Here is a 19,646-nt window from a genome sequence, read left to right as displayed (position 1 = left end):
CGCTCTGATCTCCTTTACCGTGGTAGGTAGAGAAGCATACAAAACACAGTTCGAAAATTTAGAACTCTAGTGTTCCAAATATTTTAAACTTTTAACAAAAAAGGGTTTAGTTGGTAGAGTATTTATATTTAAAAAATGCTTATTTCAACATTCCAACAGCCCAGCCTTTAAATTCCCCGTGCTTATGTGAAAAAATAGCATACAGCAGCTGAAAGTGCGGCAACGCTGTACAAATCATCTCGTGCTGTGTTGTCACGTTAAGGAAGCTTGGAGCGTGGTGCCTACTTCATGAGAATGTAATAGAAAAAAAATATTTAATGGGAGCCATAGACGAACACACTTGCATGTTCAACATGCATGAAAGATTTGTTTCGTCATGCATGTTGGAAGAAATTTTTGCCCACACACGTACCAGCATGCTGTCCAACTTACAACCTTGGCATTACGGAGGAAAGAGTCACGTGATTTCTTCCGCTGTCGTGATTGGCGGACCTAAATATAAAACAAGCAACTTGCATGAACGAACACATACACGGTAAACATGCATGAAGAACGGCAAAATCATCATCCATGTTTACAGATTTCGAAAACTTTCAACATGCATGAACGAAGCCATACACAATCAACTTGCCTGTGGTTTTATCATTTTTCATGCAAGTTGGACGGTTCATTCGTGCATGTGTCTGCGTGTATGGGCCCTTTAAGATCTCACAACATCTTAAAAATAATAATAATGGATGTACGTATCTTAATGTAACATTGAAGTGAAAAATGTTGAAGTAACACATCCAAAAATCTATTAATCTACTTACTTCATTCGCTTTCGTCACTTGTTGACTTAATCGCTGCTGCTGCTATTTTCCTGGACACTTGTTAGTACCTCAAGATAGTGAGCTTTATCAGTATACGCATTTTACAGCTTACATGCATGTTTCATTGCATTCTTCCAAACAGCAGAAGACACGCAAGCAGAGAATCGATTCACAATTTCAAGACATCAGTTACTTTGAAGTTTTGCTTGTTGTTGTAACTTTATTTTTGTCGAATGCTCAAATAAGTTCAATTGTGTTAAATTCACAATGTGTAACAGGCAACCACAAGAGATTGATTCCCTTGTCAGGTATAGTACGTAATATAGTATCCAGTATTAATTCCCTCGATTAAAGTTATGGTCTAGCGTGTTCAATTAATCCAGCCTTTGTAAGTGCTATCGCTTCGGTGGAAGAAGGTCGCACGAATTAACCTTGTACTTTTAACTTAGTGGAATCACATAGCAAAAAAAACCTCTCCCAATCATCCCCTCCATCCGATAGCATAACTGTGCTTTGCCAAATCATCCCCTCCATCCGATAGCATAACTGTGCTTTGCCAAATCATCCCCTCCATCCGATAGCATAACTGTGCTTTGCCAAATCATCCCCTCCATCCGATAGCATAACTGTGCTTTGCCAAATCATCCCCTCCATCCGATAGCATAACTGTGCTTTGCCAAATCATCCCCTCCATCCGATAGCATAACTGTGCTTTGCCAAATCATCCCCTCCATCCGATAGCATAACTGTGCTTTGCCAAATCATCCCCTCCATCCGATAGCATAACTGTGCTTTGCCAAATCATCCCCTCCATCCGATAGCATAACTGTGCTCTGCCAAATCATCCCCTCCATCCGATAGCATAACTGTGCTTTGCCAAATCATCCCCTCCATCCGATAGCATAACTGTGCTTTGCCAAATCATCCCCTCCATCCGATAGCATAACTGTGCTTTGCCAACCTTCACCCAAGCTTGGGAGGACCTGGATGAAGAAGTTGATCACACCGTGTTTAATTACGTATGGGCTACCTTTAATTAAGACTAAACAATAAAATTAATTCTCACTTCCTTTTTTTTTTTTTCAACTATCCACCGCGAGAGATAGCCCACTATTGCCGCATTGAGGCAAATACGTTCCGCAACCTGAACTCGCGGAGAAATTAAACTTGCAGGGAAAAGTCGAAAAGACAAATTAAACATAACTATCAAACTTTAAAAATTAATATTTGTTCGCTGAATGACCTACATTACAACACAACACAACAAGCATAATGAAACAAATATGAACTAAACGTGCACAAGCATGAATTGTAAAGACAACAACAAACAAATTTCACACTTTTATCATTAACTGTACGGCCGTAAGACATGCAAAACTTACATATATATTGCTATCAATATATATAATCTTGTGACCTAACCTATCTAACCTTTTATGTATTCTTTCTTAAATTCAAACAGATTTTTTTTTCTTTTACAGTGGTTCGTTAACTTGCTTTCACCAACGAAAAGCGAAATTTTAGATTGGCGTGCTTTATCGAATGAACGATGCCATTTTGTCACTATAACTTCTCGTTTAATAACCGGGCTGAAGCGATATGGAGATGAAGTTTTCTTTTAGATTGTCACTGGAAATGTTCCAAAATTGAATTACTTACTGACGTTTCACTGGCAGGTATTTTTCCTCAATAATCCTAGGCAAGACGCCGATGCTTTTTGCAGTTCGCTTTTCCATATTTTCCTTCTACTTCAATGCACACAGAAATAACAAAACTTTTTATTAGTCAGCTTTTAATAAAGTTCTCTATTAACATTAACAACTCCAAAAAATGTCCTCCTCCGCACATTGCATACGCAGTTCCTTTCAAGCCGCCATCGTTGAAAGTGCTTGGCGCAGTTTTTTTTAAAGCTAACACAAAGCACCTGACAGTCCATCTGCCTTGGACGTAACGTTGTTTTCCATTGGCTAATAATCGAAGATTGTCCAATCAAAATTTAACTTGGAAATGACTTAGGACCATGTGTTGAAGAAACTATTTTTCTTTGCACTGTTAACGAAGCACTATGGGTGAGGTGTCATTCACGAAGCACTATGCATGCCAAATTTCACTACTTTGCAGGCCCTTTTTTTTTTTCACCTGTATGTCTAGCCACTGGAAATTTAAAGTTACTTATTTTTATTTCGTTAAGCCACTTTTATGTATTCATAAAATGTTTTCTGTCTTTTGATGTCTTTTCATCATTTATATATATATAATTTTCTTTCGTTGTCACTGGTTCTCACTCAGTGTTTCTAAATATGGTTTTTCACAGTATACGTACCTTTTGAAATTTCAAATTAACAACAATACATATTTGCTACAATATTACAAAAATATTATTAAACATATGTAAACAACCTAGTTGGGCAAAGAAATAAAAATGCTTTTGAAATTCAATGAAATAACGCATAAAGAAACGAACTAAGTGTAAACATATTGCATTTTTTTTTCTTAGGTGCACGTGATCCATGGTTCAATTCCAACTAGAACAACATTAAAAATTGAATAACATTAATAACTTGATTAGGATTCCACGTTAAACTACAAGTCCTTATCTTATACTAGCAGCGTTCACCCCGCTTCGCTGCGGTCACCCCGGAACGCAATAAACTTTGTTACTTAGATAATTTTTACTTTTTCGCTTTCAAGTGATATGATAAAAACCATAGAAGATTGCAGTAAATGTTAACATTATATCGCCTGTCATTTATGTTAACCCGCCCCGCTTCGCTGCGGTCACCCCGGAACGCAATAAACTTTGTTACTTAGATAATTTTTACTTTTTCGCTTTCAAGTGATATGATAAAAACCACAGTAGATTGCAGTAAATGTTAACATTATATCGCCTGTCATTTATGTTAACCCGCCGAGTGACACGGTCATGCGGGTTGCATATAAATACGTTTATTTTTATACCTATGATGAACTAACAAAGGATTTGTACGTTATGGACACTTGAATGGTCAATTATCTCAAGACGCTGGTAATTAAAAATTAAAGTGATATGATAAAAACCATCTAGGGTCCAAATCCTAATAACCCCCCAAAAATAAAAGAAATTGGTTCAGCCGTATTAGCGTGATGAGGGAACAAAGGATTTGTGCGTTCTCTTTTATATATAAGATAATATCGGTGTTGAAAAGGGACGCTAAATAAGTATAAAAATTATATTTACAAAATTAAAATGCAGAGTTTTGTGTTATACTAAAAGTAAAAATCGCTGAGCAAAGCAACGCTTATTTTAAAAATAAAAAAATATTTTTCAAAAAAAAAAATAAATAAATAAATAAATGTTACTTTATTCAGCGAATTGTATTTTTAGTGTGTTATTTAGATAGCAAAGTTAGTATGAACCAGTTAGAGTTTTGAGAAGTTAACAATAACCACATTAAATTTGGAATAATAAAAATACAGTGTATAGAGCATGGGCTATATAGTAAGATCGCAACAGTTTGAACATGTATGTACAACAAAATCATACAGTTGAATCCAGAAGGTTGCATAACTTTCACTAATGTCATTTATTGTAAAAATGTTTATAATATATAGGGCCTATAGTTAAGAATTGCGTCTATTGTACTACTGAATACTTAAATGTCTTCTTGTATTTTTTCTCATGAAAAAAATATATATATATATTCAGGGTTGGCTGGTTTAAACCAAGGTTTAAACCAGCTGTTTTTTTTAAAAAAAAACAACTGGTTTAAACCAAAAAACAAAAAAATGTGTAAGTGTTTGTAAAATCTTGATGAACACACATTTGTGGGTTATCACGTTTCACTCCCGTATATTATTCGTATTATGTTCAGTCCTAAATTCCCCATTCATTACTCAAAAAGATTATACTACAAAAGAACATTTTTTTACAAGTTTATGAATGTTTATTTTGTGATTTTTTTGTAGTTGTTATTATTATGTAATTGCAATCGAAGAAAAATTCTAAATATTGTTTCGTTTCAATGTTTACTATTAATAAAATACATCGAAAATGCCGTACTTTTTTTGTGTGTGTGTGTGGGGGGGGGGGTCATACAGACCCCACGAGAGGAATTTAGTGAAATAAGTATCTTTGGTATCTATTTATGTATAAATGAGTTTGAGCCAAAGTGGACTCAAATAATTCGTATCTTTATTCACTTTTCTTACTGATATGCAGATTAAGTCGGTGTATTTCTTTAATTTGGACCAATAAAAGTCGTTGTTAACTAACTTGAACTAAATTAGTTCTTCTGTACTCCGTAGTACTTTGAAATTGTTCATATGTAATTCTGTGTAATGGTTTCACTTGTGCAACTGTTTATCTTTTTGTCCTTCTGAAATGACTCTTGACAGTTATATTAAGAAGCATGTAAGAAGCATCAGTACAACGTATTTTTTTTTATCAGGATTCCTTCGTGAGTGAGTCGGCAGACGTATCGCATTTGTGGCCAATTAGTCCTGGTTCTGAGTTCAAATGGAGGACAATTTCTCTCGGATGTAACTCGAAAAGCGGTTTTTATTCCGCTTTAAGCTTATGTGACCCCTTCCAGCATAACCCGGTTGTTGCATAATAACATCAAGGCGAAACAAACTTATTTCTGTCCATATATGATACGAATGTATAGAGAAAATCATTTAAACCATAAAAACCTGGTTTAAACCAAAAAAACCTGGTTTAAACAAAAGAAACTTTTTTTTTTTAATAAAAACCATGGTGTTTGCCAACCCTGTATATATTATTGAACTAACTGCTCGACTAGTGGAGAATCAAGCCTCATTCTTCCAACATTTGGTCCGGCGACACTATCTTTTTGTTTGCTATTGATTCCTCGAATCTCAAATAAGTTTTTTTTTGTCAATCATTCTCTGAAGAATGACTTTTTTGATGATTGAAAGGTTTCTGCTTTTAATGTACTGCACATACACATTTTAAATCATGTTTTCACACACTACAATGTGTATAGAATAATGCTCAAATGAAAACAAAACAATAAAATAGAGTGCAGTAAAGTGCTTTAAAAATTTCAGATAAAAGTACAGTATATAACAGTGATGTTGATAATGATCAACGTATGGCATATCATAACGATGCTGGTTATGATAAACGCACAATATATAGTAACATTGTTGATAATGATAAGCATAGAGGATATAATGATGTTGATAAACGTACAGCATATGACAATGATGTTGATAAAGATAAACAATAACGGATATATTGATTTTTTAAATGTTCAAAAGCATGAATGAATGTGTTAAGTATATCATTCACACATAACGAGTTGTAACCTGCATCAAACTAGCCAAGAACGATACTGATCGTTTAAGTAAATATTAAACTAAAGTAATATAGCTACATATAATAGAAGATTAGAGCACCGTTATAGTCTAAATCAAGCGCTAACTAAATTGATTCATAGGGCTATACTAAACAATTGCGGTGTTCATACCACTGAACGGTTTTTGTACAAACCTTTCTCGATGTAAATTACACCGTAAATCTTAGCTGAAATTATATGGACACGGATTAAACTGTATCTGAAGTATTACGCTTCATACCTCTTCTGGTCAATTTTCGAACACTTCTGTGAAAGTTTCAACAAAAAAGAGCCAGTGACTTATTTACATTGAATGGACAATAGGGCGGGGCGAACTTCAAGAAATGTAAACAGAAGCTTTTGTCTCTAGTTCTAAAAGTAGATACAGGTAAAGATAATTTCGTATGTAAAATTTCAGATTTTTATCTTTTGATTTAAGGGTCCCAACTTTGAGTTAACTTTGAAGCTATTATTGGTGTATGATAAAAAGTAGTTTTTTTTCTGTTCAGTAGGTTTATTGTTCTAAAACATGCATTATTTTTTTTTTTTTAAAGAAGTATTACTTAATTATCTGCTTTCAGAAACGCATGCTTAGTATCAAAAATTTCCAAATTTCCTTTTTGATTCCTCGGATGAAGCAACCATTCCATGTCTGGCTTTATGACCAAAAACTTTTGTAGAAACCCTGGAAACTTCTTTTACGACTCGTTCAATTGCTTGTGAATGACATTGAATTCCTTTAAATTCCAGTGGTCCTATTTCAATCTTTGCCAGCAATTTTTCATCTGACATTGAGTTTACAAGTGGAGGTGGCGTTGTGACGGAAGCATCCCAATCAATCATCTTGTAGTAGTTTTCTGCTTCGACATGAATCATAATATTTGATTTACAAAATTTTTCTCACTCCAGCTTGATTGGTCGTTCTTGCAACAACAATCTTGTTTACTGCATCTTTTCTTACTTCAATGTCTGGATCTGCAAGAGCTGCAAGAAGAATATTTTCACTGTGGGCAAAATAACAATTTAACTTTAGAGATCTTATTGCAGCTTCCTTCATCTCACTATATGGTAAATTTCTAACTTTCTCCAAAATAAAATAGAAGTTACGTGATCCATCAGTGCAGTTGGAATGGGTTTTTATCTCGAACCAACTTGGAGCATACACTCTAACGATGTAGGTTACAAGCTGCAATAGGTTTTTGGATGGATTTCTTGTGCTCATGAACAAATGAAGGGTTCGATTGGCGGGCATCAACCACCTAGCGTGATTAAGGGCACCTGGAGAAGCAGTTTGTAAAAATTTTATAACAGCAGCATCAGCGTTGTCCTTTCCCTTTTGTACTGCGATGCAAGCCTTCAGCAAATACTTTTGATCAGCGCTAAAATCTTTTGTGATATTCACACAAAATTCCTTGACATTTCCAGTGACGGGCTGGAAATCAACTATTGGAACATCCCGTGGATCAAAACTTAGCATCTTTCCGATATGCCCCAAAAATCCTTTTGGACCAGTTGTTTTGCCATCAATATTTTTAAAAATTTCTCTTAGTGGAAGCTCATTCAGATGCAATATACAAATAAGCCACTGTAAAGGTCGATTTAAAGCTGTTTCCAATCGACGTATAATTCCAGAATGTTCGCCGGTGTTTGTATTTGTTCCATCACATACCACAGGACGCAAAGTAGCTGTCGAATCCGTGCCACGTATAATAGAGAATATTTCATTTGAAATATCTTCTGCTTTGCCACTTTGTGGAGCAATATGGTCCACGTATTGCTCACTAGGATATGCAATAATAACGTAGTGATCCTCCTTCTTTGTTAGTTGTCCTCCATCTGGTCCAAATAGTCTGGTTTCATCTATGCGCCCATCAAAACCAACACAAATTAGCCTGCGCAAGTCAAACGAACGAGATTCTGCTCCCTTGTCTCTCCAATAAATTCGCTGTCTCCGCAACTTTGTTGGTTCTAGTATATTTTCCGGTTTATCCAGTTTCAGGTCTTTCAGGCATGCATTAATTAATTTGCAAGTATCTCGGTTACTAACGCCAGTTCTTTCCATCATTTGGCTTAAGTTTGGGTACTAATGCCTATTTTGTGCTCGATTCACTGATTGAGATATACAATTACTTACAACCCTGCTCTTTTTCTGCATCAAAATAAGTTCGGGCTTTAATAATCATTGACTTTTCAGAACTTCGTAAATGATGCATGATAATGATCTGTAACAAAACAAACGAATCACGAACACCAATAGTTGAATCAAACGATGGGTTTTCAGCAGCACACCTCTCTTTCGCAACCCAGCTACCATGATTAAATACACGCCAGGAAAATGTGGCAACATCGCACTCCCTATGAACTGCAATAGCGAAGGGCACACAGCAGAGAAAATTATGTCATATTTGTCGTTGTTTAACTTTTAAAACAAATCTAAACAGTTTAATTGAAAAAGGTGCTTTAAGATCTTTCTACTAGTTTTTTAAAAATTGATAACACCCCGCAGCAATTCAGAGATAATGGTGTTTCACTTTTTACTAAATAACAAAAAATTATGAAGTGTTGGGTAACGAAATTTTCAGAACTTACAGGTAATAAATGCACCTACGTATCATGCACAGGAAATTATTTCACGTGGTCTCGTTTCCGATATATAGTTCTCTAAACATTGATCTACCAAAAAAAGTACTATAAAATTCGCACGTGTTCATTAGTTTCTATTTTTTTTTCTCACTACACAGTAAAAAGAAAATTTGTATGCCATAAGTATTGAAAATACAACATTCCACAATTCTAATGAGGTGCGAGAATACAATATAAGTTTTGAATGAACGTGAGGGCAGCACCGCGAAATCAGGGTCTATCTTTATGAAATGAATAGCAGATAGATTTTGAAAAACCAAGGGCCGCGGTGGCTTAGTGGTAGAGCGTTCACCTCTGCTGCATAGGGTCCTTGGTTCGATCCTTGGTTCGAAACCAAGAAAACTTTGTCGTAGACAAACACCGTGTGAGGGGGTTTTCTCGGGGTTCTCTCGTTTCCACGTACTTTCTTCATTCCACAATTTCCTTCATTGCCGTATCCTTTAGCCTAGCCGCCATAATCGTGGGACGTAAAACTTAAATGATTTAATTAGTATTGCTCTGTGAATCTATCAACCAATTACATTGATTGTTATCAGTAGCGTAGCCAGGATGTGTGTTTGGGGGGGGGGCAAGTGCTGTTATAGGTACATATAGAAAAATTACAAACAAAAAAATATATAAACATAAAAATATATAAAAAAATTACAAACATCAAAGTACCAAATTACAATTTCGGACCTCTTTGGGGGGGGGGGGCGGCCCCTCCGAGCCCCCCCCCCCTTCCCTACGCCACTGATTGTTATGCTAATAAGTGGTGCTATCGTCTGGAAAGAATCGTGGTAACTGTTTGATGGGTTGGTAGATGTGCTCTATGGTTCTGTATCTGCGACGTTGCCACATAGTGTAATTTGCATCTCCAGACGAGGACCCGAAAGTACAATTACGAGGACTCGTATACAATACACTATACAATTATATATCGACGTCTGAGATTCAACACCGCAGAAGTAACATTTCACCAAATTTACAGAACAGGCAAAAACTGTTAAAAAAATACTTTAGCATCAATATACACGGTATTACATTGAGGAAATAACAGCCATCTGTCGTGATATAAGTGTATTATTTAACCAGATTGTGCGCCATCCTATACTGATTCTAGTGGTATCAAAAACTGAAATTCGTCAAAATTGGAGATACGCGGTATTGAATCTCAGACGACAATATATAATTTTTTGCTTTATTTTGACTTGTAGAATAGTACTCTGTGGACACCACTTTTAGACCATTATTATTATTATTATTATTATTATTATTATTATTATTATTATTATTATTATTATTATTATTATTATTATTATTCACCACACTCTGTGGCACGTGCTACTCGAGATGATGTTTCTAAGCGTGGTTACCTAAAATTCGATTGACTGTTGTAAGTAACCAGTTCATTAATTTAGTATTGTAGAGATGATTTCTTAGATTTATGAAATTGCGTACATTTTCTGTGTAGTTCCACTTAGCTCACTTTCTAAAGTTCATTTTAATATGTTTTCTTTCCAGTACACTTGTGTAGCATTTATGGTGACTCAGATCACCAAGAAGCGCTTCCATTGTGTCCAGATGACCGAAGATTCTGTATATTCTCACTAGTCTTCTCACGTGATGGCAGAGAAATCCTTGGAGGAGCGAACGACGGGTTATTATATGTTTATGACCGGGAGTGCCAACAAAGATGTCTAAAGGTGAGTGTGCACACCGACAGATTCCTTGTCAGAACCAAACATATCCAAACATGCGAATTCGGTCGAGCTCAAGTTCAAAAATTGAACGTGAGACGCATTGATGGGATTCAAATTGTACAATACTATTAGTATTTAACGTGAAAAAAATTTCCAAAACCGAGATATACAGGGTGTTACAAAAATGTGTCACCATATCTTGAGAACAGATTCCTCATATCAAAATAAGAAAAAAAAAAATTCATATGAAACTGTGCTCAAAAGTGGATAGTTTCGGAGTTATAGGGTACCGAAAACGTGAAACAAGTGAACTTTAAAAGTTCATAGCTCCACTACTATGGGACCTATCGTAGTCGGGTAAATACATCACTGAGGAACTAATATATGAATTACCTAAAATATCCATGTTAAAGAATGCTCCAGTACTCGCGCACCCATTTTTAGAGAGGTAGGTGGAGAGTGATCAAGTACTCCCAAACAGTCTATCTCTAAAAATGATTGTGCAAGTACCAGAGGTTCTGAAAGACGGATATTTGGATAGTTCACATACTAGTTCCTTAGTGATGTCTTCACCTGACTACGATCCTATAGTAGTGGAACTATGGAACTTTGAAGTTCATTTTTTGGATCAAAAGATCCAATGTATTTCAGACAGAAATTTTCTTGTAGGCCTTATATCTGGAGAACTACATATAGTGTAGCCAAACCGAAACTACCACTTAACTCAGTATGATGTGCTTATTCCGCAAAAAAATATGAAATCTCGAATTAGGGTCCATTCAAAATTTTTGTGGTCCCTCATCCAAAAAATCCAATATATTTCATTCATCACATATTTTCTTGTACGCCTTATATCTGGAGAACTACATATAGTGCAGCCAAACCAAAACTACCGCTTAACTCAGTATGATGTCCTTATTCCGTAAAAAATATGAAATCTCGATTTAGGGGCCGTTCAAAATTTTTGTGGCCCCTGATCCAAAAAATCCAATATATTTCATTCAATCAAACGTTTTCTTGTACGTCTTATATCTGAAGAACTACATATAGTGTATCCAAACCAAAACTACCACTTAGTATGATGTGCTTATTCCGTAAAAAATACGAAATCTCAATTTAGGGGCCATCCAAAACTTTTATGGCCCCTAATCCAAAAAATCCAATGTTTTTCATTCAGTTACAAATTTTCTTGTACGCCTTATATCTCGATAACTACATATCCTGTAGCCAAACCAAAACTACCACTTAACTCAGTATGATGTCCTTATTCCGTAAAATATACGGAAACTCGATTTATCGAGAGGCCGTTCAAAAATTTTGTGGCTCCTGGCCCAACATCTAATTATTGGCCAAGATCACAATCTTTTCATCCATTTTTTTGGATCATTCCGAAAATTCTTGTTCACGTTTTCGGCGCCCTATAATACGAAACTATGCACTTCCGACCAGAGGTTCATATGAACTTTTTTTCTTATTTTGATATGAGGAATCTAGAGAAATCTATTCCCAAAATATTTTGACAAATTTTTATATCACCCTGTATGCCAGTGTATGCCTCTCATTGAGCATTGTAAGTGTATTAAGAGTTGGGAAGAAAGTGACCAAAGGTTAGGCACAGGCTGTTTTAGCTTTTTGTTGTCAGGTGTTTTAAGTTGTAGACGGTTGACGTAGTTGTTGAAATGTATAAAGTTAATTGGATTTTCAGTAGTACTAGTATTTGATTTATGTTGGAGCCAAAGGCTCTATGTTGCTGATATTATTTGGAAGAGCAAAGGCTCTTAGATTACTGAGATAAGTACGTACAAGATTTGAAGTGTAATGAATAATAAATAGAAAGGGTATAATTGGAAGAAGATATGCATGTTTCGGTTGCTGGGTATAGTATATAATATTTATATATATATATACAGTGAAACCTCTCTAAAGCGGACAGCCGTGAAGAGTCAAAAATTGTTCGCTATAGAGAGGTGTCCGCCTTAAAGAGGTTTCAATATTTTCTTACGTAAATTAGTAATCAAGGTGATATGTAATTAGAAAAAAAAAATATTTTTGTATGAATCGTGTATTTACGAATATTACCAAAATGTTACGATACCTGCATTATCTTCCGCCATCCAATATTCTATGTCCGAGGCACAACATTGAAATAAGATGCTATAGTTCTCTGCATTTTACACTTATCACTACTTACTACGTTTTCAGTATGTCGCTTTAATTTGTGGGTTAATTGCAGTCCAGAAGTGTCTTTTTTGAGACAATATGCGTACCCGCGGGTCAGAGATTCCAGAGGGACAGTAGCATAACATGTCATCCCAAACGTCGGGAAACTGTCGATCACTTTTGTGTGTAAAACAGCTTGGGTGGGAGTGGGATGCATGCAAAGACATGAGAGTGTTGCTAAACAGAGACGCTTTATCTGGGTTGCTGAGTAGACAGTTGAGGAAGCTAAATGTCACATTGCTTCCTTGGTGACACATATATGAAAAAATGAATTTTTACTATACTTTTTAACTTGTTTCTAGAGAAAGTGCCCGTAATACGGAGGTAAATAATACCTATAAAAGACAGAAAAAGACTGTCCGTGTCCGTACTAGAGAGTGTCCGCTTTAGAGAGGTTTGCCAATATGTTTTTTTCCTATTGCAGTGTTTGGGGATTACAAAATATGTCCGTTACGGGAGGTGTCCGCTTTATAGAGGTGTCCGTTAGTAGAGGTTTCACTGTATATATATATAAAGTGTTTCTCTTTCCTTGAGCGCTTAATATACTTTCGAGATTCAAAAGTATAACTAACAATATTTTTGAGGTGCAAATTTATTTTACCACGTCCCACTAATAGGTAGTGGTAACTTAGAAAGTTCTGCCAGTCATTGAAGTTATCAAAGTTTGGAACAAGATTTAAACGCTAACAGAGTAACGAGTATAATATAAACAAGATTGGTGAAATCGAAAAGGGTTTCCTAATACACCTCTTGACTCTTGTACAGTCAGCGACAAAGGTTCATTCCGTTTGTTGAAATTAGTTTCGTAAGTAACTTCAGAATGGAAGGACAATTTGAGTACAGTTTCCTGTAAATTAAAAAGAATGTAATTTTCTGTACGTTCCAGCCTTGAAACTCAATGAAACTGTGTACGTTCCACCGTTATTCCCAAAATAAATTTTACCAGACGGAATACACTTTTATCGCTGACTGTACCAAACGTGTTTAACCTTCACACCGTATTACGGTAATTGATCCCTGAAACATTCTTAACCGTCTGTGACTCTTGTACCGAATGAGCTCTAATCCTCAGACCTTTATTACGGCAGCTGTTCCTTAAACATTCTACAGCTGCTCCAAAGAAATGCCGGCCAGGTATACAAGTTGCTTTATATTTGAGCATCCCACCACAAAGATAATAATATACATTTCTGTAGTTGCAGTTCTTCCAACCTCATGTACATTCTTAACCTTTTCAGGACCAACTGCTTACGGGCTGAGCCAGCAGTTTAAACCTCCGTAGTTCTGCTCTTAATTAACCTAGAGAAATGATGTAGATGTCTATTTCTTCAGGAAGGATGTGCATTTTATCCACATCGGGGGTACCGCAACAGAAGAAAGGGGGAGGGAAGTTTGATGTTTTTAGTACACCTTTCCCTCAGCATTTGGGGGAATTCTCTCTCCTTCCAAAGGAATATAAGTATAAAAAGTGGTATCAATAAAGATAAATCAACATACTAACTAGTGATGTCTGGCGTATATGTGAGAACTTTTTTCTTGCGTATGGCAAATAACAGTGTTGCCATAATCCCACAAAATGTATTTTTCTTTTTTCCTTCAGATTTTTTGATTTTCTTCTTCTTTTACGAGTTGCGCGCAGGGGGTACAAACGTTACCTCGTTAGGATCTGTGTTCTTTAAGCTTTCCAACGAGGTATGGTTTATATCTCTGTGTCAGTTAAGAGCATTTCTAAGGCTGCTAACGTCAGGGTAGGCCAAAATATTTCGAAAAATATGTACAGGATGATTCTCGTAGGAAACACGTTCGGATTTTCTTTTTTCACTTGGTATTGAACTTTCGGCCTTGACGTACAAGGTCTGGCGTACACGTGATTTTTTTTTTTCCCTGTGTACGAGAAGTAACAGTTTTACCAGCCTCTCACAAATTTCCAAAAACATTTTTTTTTAATTATTGTTCTACGGGTTTGGCAGGGGGGCACAAAAGTTAGCTAATAGCTTTACAACGAGGTATTGTTCATGTCCCTGTGACAATTATAAGGGCTACTGGGGCCGCCAACGTAAAGATCTACGACTTACGTGAAATTCCTATCGGTCCTGAAAAGGTTAAACCTTTATGAAGTCCAGCCTTTCTGTCTCGACTCGCATCAGTAATCACCAGTCTCCTTCACTGCATCTCCCAGAACACAATAGCATTCATATTGTCAGTGTATTAGAAATTGCTCTGTATGCCAGGTTTTTCCTTTCAATTATGTAAAGTCCGACAAAATTACTCTAATAGGCCTGATGAATATTTATAACAAACTGTTTCATAGATTTTTTTGTAGTAATTCAAATCATAAATTGGAAGATAGCGCATTTCTTTGAAAATACGTAAATTTATATTAATAGAGCTTTTATAATTTCAGATTGAAGGACACGCAGACGATGTTAACACGGTAGCTTTTGCAGATGATACATCACAAATTCTGTATAGCGGAGGTGATGATGGATTGTGTAAAGTAAGTAAGGAGACATTACTTAATCATTCAATAGCGTAGAGAATAATATCAAAGTAAATCTACTGACTCATTCGTGAAATCTTAAGGAGAATTTGAAAGTATTTTAGTCTTTCGTTCACCAGATCTTCGAAATTGTTCTGCATGGAAACGTAAGATTTTGTATAAGATGTTCTCTTTGAATCCTAAGTTGATGATAAACGGAGTTTTACCCTCTTCAGTGTCACTAGTGGAACAAAATTGTTTTTTCTTGTAAGTTTTATATTTTCGTAATGCTTTCGTTCCATACAGCAACGAGTAAGAGAAATTACAATTATTTATGCACAGCGTAGTGACAATCATGTGTGTCATATAGGACCCATTGGAACTCTACCAGGGGGCCGGGGTGGCTCAGTGGTAGAGCGTTCACCTCCCGGGTTCAAACCCTACTCCCGCCAAGTGAACTTTTTAGTGGATAAACACCGTGTGCGTGGGTTTCCTCGGGGTTCTCCCGTTTCCTTCTACTTTCGTCATTCCACCGTTTCATTCATTGCTCATCACCGTCTCCTTTAGCCTAGCCGGCATAACCGGGGGACGTAAAACTCAAAAATTTCATTTCATTTCATTTTGGAACTCTACCAATAAAAAGTGAGAAACGATATTCTTGTCCCCTTGCCTCCCCACTACGTATGCTTATGCGTATTACACACTTAATACATCTATGACAACAGTATCCAATACCTAAAACACTGTCACATGTTCATAAAACCGAAGTGAAGAGATTGAAAACATGATATATCTCTAGATTATGAATAATCATATTTTGTAACGGTTGGTTTCATAGTGGCGCATACGACACATGATAAAACAAAATTTCTCCATATTCCCCCACAAAATAGAAGAGCAAATAATCAACTTCGTACTTTTAACAAGATAAATCAACATGCATTGGAAAAAATAAGGCGTTAAAGTAAGAGAGGTAGAATATTTAACATAATCGTGTAATTTTTCGGTTTCTGCGATATTTTCTTCCCTCCAAAACACTATCTAGGACCAACAGAAAGAGTTCTTCAATTGTCAAGCTTCTATCAAATGCAGCGTCTACTCTGGCGACAAGGAAGAGGATCAAAATATGCGTATCATATGTGCCACGTTGTCGCTCTATCAGGGTAAATAATTTTGTGTGTCGTATACGACACTCGACGTCCGAAGAGGTTACGAAATGAGACTATCGCAAGGGTAAATAGGCTTCAGCCTTTTCTTTTCGACATTCATCAGATCTTCGAAAATATTGAGTTTTTAATGTTCTTTTGAAGTCTGTATTAGAAGTAAGTCGAAGTGTACGAAATACGAATCGCAAGAAGGGAGGTTAAAATGATTTTACGCCATTCACCAATCTCCGGAAATGTTAGAGAAACTTGAAATTGTGTATAAATATTCTCCTAAAACCCTACACAGGATAAGACAGGGTTTTACGAAATGCAAATTCTATGCGGGAAAAGGGGGTCATGAGCTTTTTTTTTTTAAGTGTTGTTGACCAGATTTCTGGAACGGTTGGGTATCGACGTTTGAAATTTTACTGAAATATCATTGAGCCCTGGACTCAGAATAAGACAAAGTTTCACAAAGTACAATCCTTAAGGGGAAAGGGGTACTTTTGCCTCCCTGCCCCCGTTTGGCGTACTGAATTGAAATTTTATACAAGAGTTCTCAAATTCTACACTATAGCTAAGACGTGATTTTTTGAAATTCAACATCTAAGAAAATGGTGAAAAATATATCGTTTTGTCGCGTTAGGAACTCGACATTTTGTACAATCTTCTTTATACTTCCTCATGGGGATTGAGAAGTACCACTTCGAACGGTAACTCGGAGGATTAGGCATATTTACTGTGATGAAGTTTATATACAGTATATTTTGACACACACAATATGAATGCCATGTGCGAGAAGAGACTAGAATAAGTTTCGAAGATAGAAAAGTCATTTTCTTTTTTTCAACAAACGGTTTGACACTTTCGGTCGTAGGAGTATTTAAATTGTCAAAGCCCTCTGTCCTGGAGAAAATAAGGATTATTTTTAAAAAAGAATCGCATCTTTCAAAGTTTTTACTCTAAACTGTTGAAACTTTCAGAAATAAAATTAGAAGTAGCAATCTATTAGAAGGTAAAAAGTAACGTGTACTTATTGGATTTATGTGCCACGTAGCAACAGGCCTATTTGACAAATGATTTGCCACTTCTTCTGACAATGAATGATTACACATATATGTACACTTAAATGTTTATAAATACTTCACAACTGTTAAAAAAATATTCGATATATACAAACTAGTTTGTTTATCAACCACCCGATATTTAGTAGTCTCAATATTTGTCTTTTGTGTGAAGAAACTTCAAAATATCTTCCAATGTAAATGGCCACGTCACATTTCGAACACGAAGTTGTGATCTGTTTTCTACCAGCTTTCCATGTGCGTAATCTCTCGCGGGCTGAATACATCTCCAGATTGCAAACAATCCAACTTCTCGCCTCACAAAGTTCAAATATTTTGATGCCGTATTTGTAATGTTTCTCTTCCATATAAACCCTGAATGAAACACGGCGTCTTAAATCCACATATTGCTTCATCTATTGTTTGCTCTGACGTATATACACTTTCCGACATTTTCCCCCAACATGTTCAAATAGTGGTCGAATTTTATGAAGGAGGTCATAATTTTGTTAATTCCTAGCTATTTCGGGGTCATTATCATTTACATCCAACATTGCCTAAATTTGAAAATATCTATCCCTTTATATGCCAATTTGCTGTTGAATATATATTATGCATAATAGATTCGTTATTTCTGTAGTCCCACAATGCTGGTTTCCGTACAAGACACATGTGAATAATCGTGGCAAGAAAATAACTTTATTTCTTGCGAAGTAACTGGTTCCCATTTTGCAAATATTGAATTTGATTTCAAAGAACCTATTTTTCTCTGCAATTTGCTGTCGTTTGTGTCACTTTTTAAGAATACGAATATATCGGCCACAAAAAATAATTGGAAAAATTCAAAGGGGGGAACTTTACTTGTTGATGGAAGATCCATGTCCACGATTCAAAAGAATGGGCTTGTATAATTCAGACACAATTATATTCGGAAACCTGACAGCGAAGACTCAAATGCATGGTAATTTCTGCTTGGAAATATACCTTGCACTCTTACAAGCGCGAGGTACAAATGTGGAATAAACAACTTTCCCCTACTTTATCTCCTCGCTGCTTGTGCAACACAGAGCGCTTGAGTGTGGTGAGTGACAATAATAAAACATTCTTTATTACTCTTTCTAGGCATTCTTGGATGAGTTTTGCCATTAGATAATTCACGAAAGGCCCAAAATTACTTTCTCAAATCAAACACCACACAAAATTCATTTTTGGTTGGTATTTTCAACGAACTTAAAAAGTTCGTTACTGAATAATGTGTGTCTGTCAGCCCGTCTGTCTGTCTGTTGTTTGCGATTTTTTTTCAATTTTGAACCCTGCATTCGGTAGAGCATCAAAAACTATCAGAGAAAGTGATTAAATTTTTCGCGCCACTCTTACCGTTCCCGAGATACTGGCCAAGAAATGGCCGATTTCCAGAGATTTAAGGAGCCATATCTCGGGAACCGTACGTCATAGAGAGATCACATTGGTCTTGATCAGTACCTAAAAGAATGGTAAATATTTTGGTACCAAATAGTAACCGGTCGCCACTGTCCAACTGGTTACTGGTTTGGTCGTTGGCCAGTGGCCACCAATTAATATCGGTACCAAAATGTTTACCATCCTCTTAGGTATTGATTAACACCAGTATCATCTCCCTTGACGTACCGTTTCCGTGATTTTTGCCAAAAATGGCCAATTTCTAGATATTTAAGTAGCCGTAGATCGCGGACCTTAAGTTGTAGAGAGATGATATTGATGTTGATCAATACCTAAGAGAATGATAAATATTTTGGTATCAGATAGTAACCGGTGTCCATTGTGGAAGTCACACAGAGATCATATTGGTGTTGATCAATATCTAAGAGGATGGTGAACATTTTTGTACCAAATAGTAACTGGTGGCCAATGATTAACTTTATACTGGCCAACTGGCCACCGTTCCCCAGATATTGGCCAATAAAGTTCGAATTACTAGATATCTGTGTAGCCATATTTCGAGAACTGTAAGTCCTAGAGAGATGATATTTTACTTATTTTTGCGAGAAAAAGATGCGGATAAAAAGATTTATATCTAGGAACAATGACAGTTATCCTTCCCACTCCATCTCTCCATTCTTTTTAAGTTCGTTTTCTGGCAATGCTCATGCAGCATTCTCAAGTGGTTTAAATCTTAAATGGCCATGTGAGAGTTCAGGTAATCCAGAAAATCATCTTAACTTGAAACCTGAAAAAGTTTGTATTTTCCATAGTGCTAACAAGGTTAAAAAAAATCGATGAAGA

The 19,646-nt window shown here is 36.1% G+C and overlaps 1 protein-coding gene across 4 annotated transcripts in view; it reads left to right on the top strand.

Annotated features, from left to right (window-relative positions):
- The window catches only part of LOC145673772 (DDB1- and CUL4-associated factor 11-like), a 91,780-nt gene that overhangs the window by 52,400 nt on the left and 19,734 nt on the right, over positions 1 to 19,646 (top strand). For all 4 annotated transcript variants that reach the window (XM_081743529.1, XM_081743526.1, XM_081743528.1 and 1 more), the window contains exons 6-7: positions 10,298 to 10,479; positions 15,101 to 15,193. In XM_081743529.1, coding sequence (XP_081599655.1) covers positions 10,298 to 10,479; positions 15,101 to 15,193 — 275 coding nt within the window. The remainder of the gene's footprint in view (positions 1 to 10,297; positions 10,480 to 15,100; positions 15,194 to 19,646) is intronic.

This window comes from Thermobia domestica, chromosome 17 (assembly GCF_964235325.1).
Source record: "Thermobia domestica chromosome 17, izTheDome1.hap1.1, whole genome shotgun sequence".
NCBI classification, from domain to species: Eukaryota; Metazoa; Arthropoda; class Insecta; order Zygentoma; family Lepismatidae; genus Thermobia; species Thermobia domestica.
Note: the sequence above shows the minus strand (reverse complement) of the source record. Positions and strands in the feature narration are given on the sequence as shown.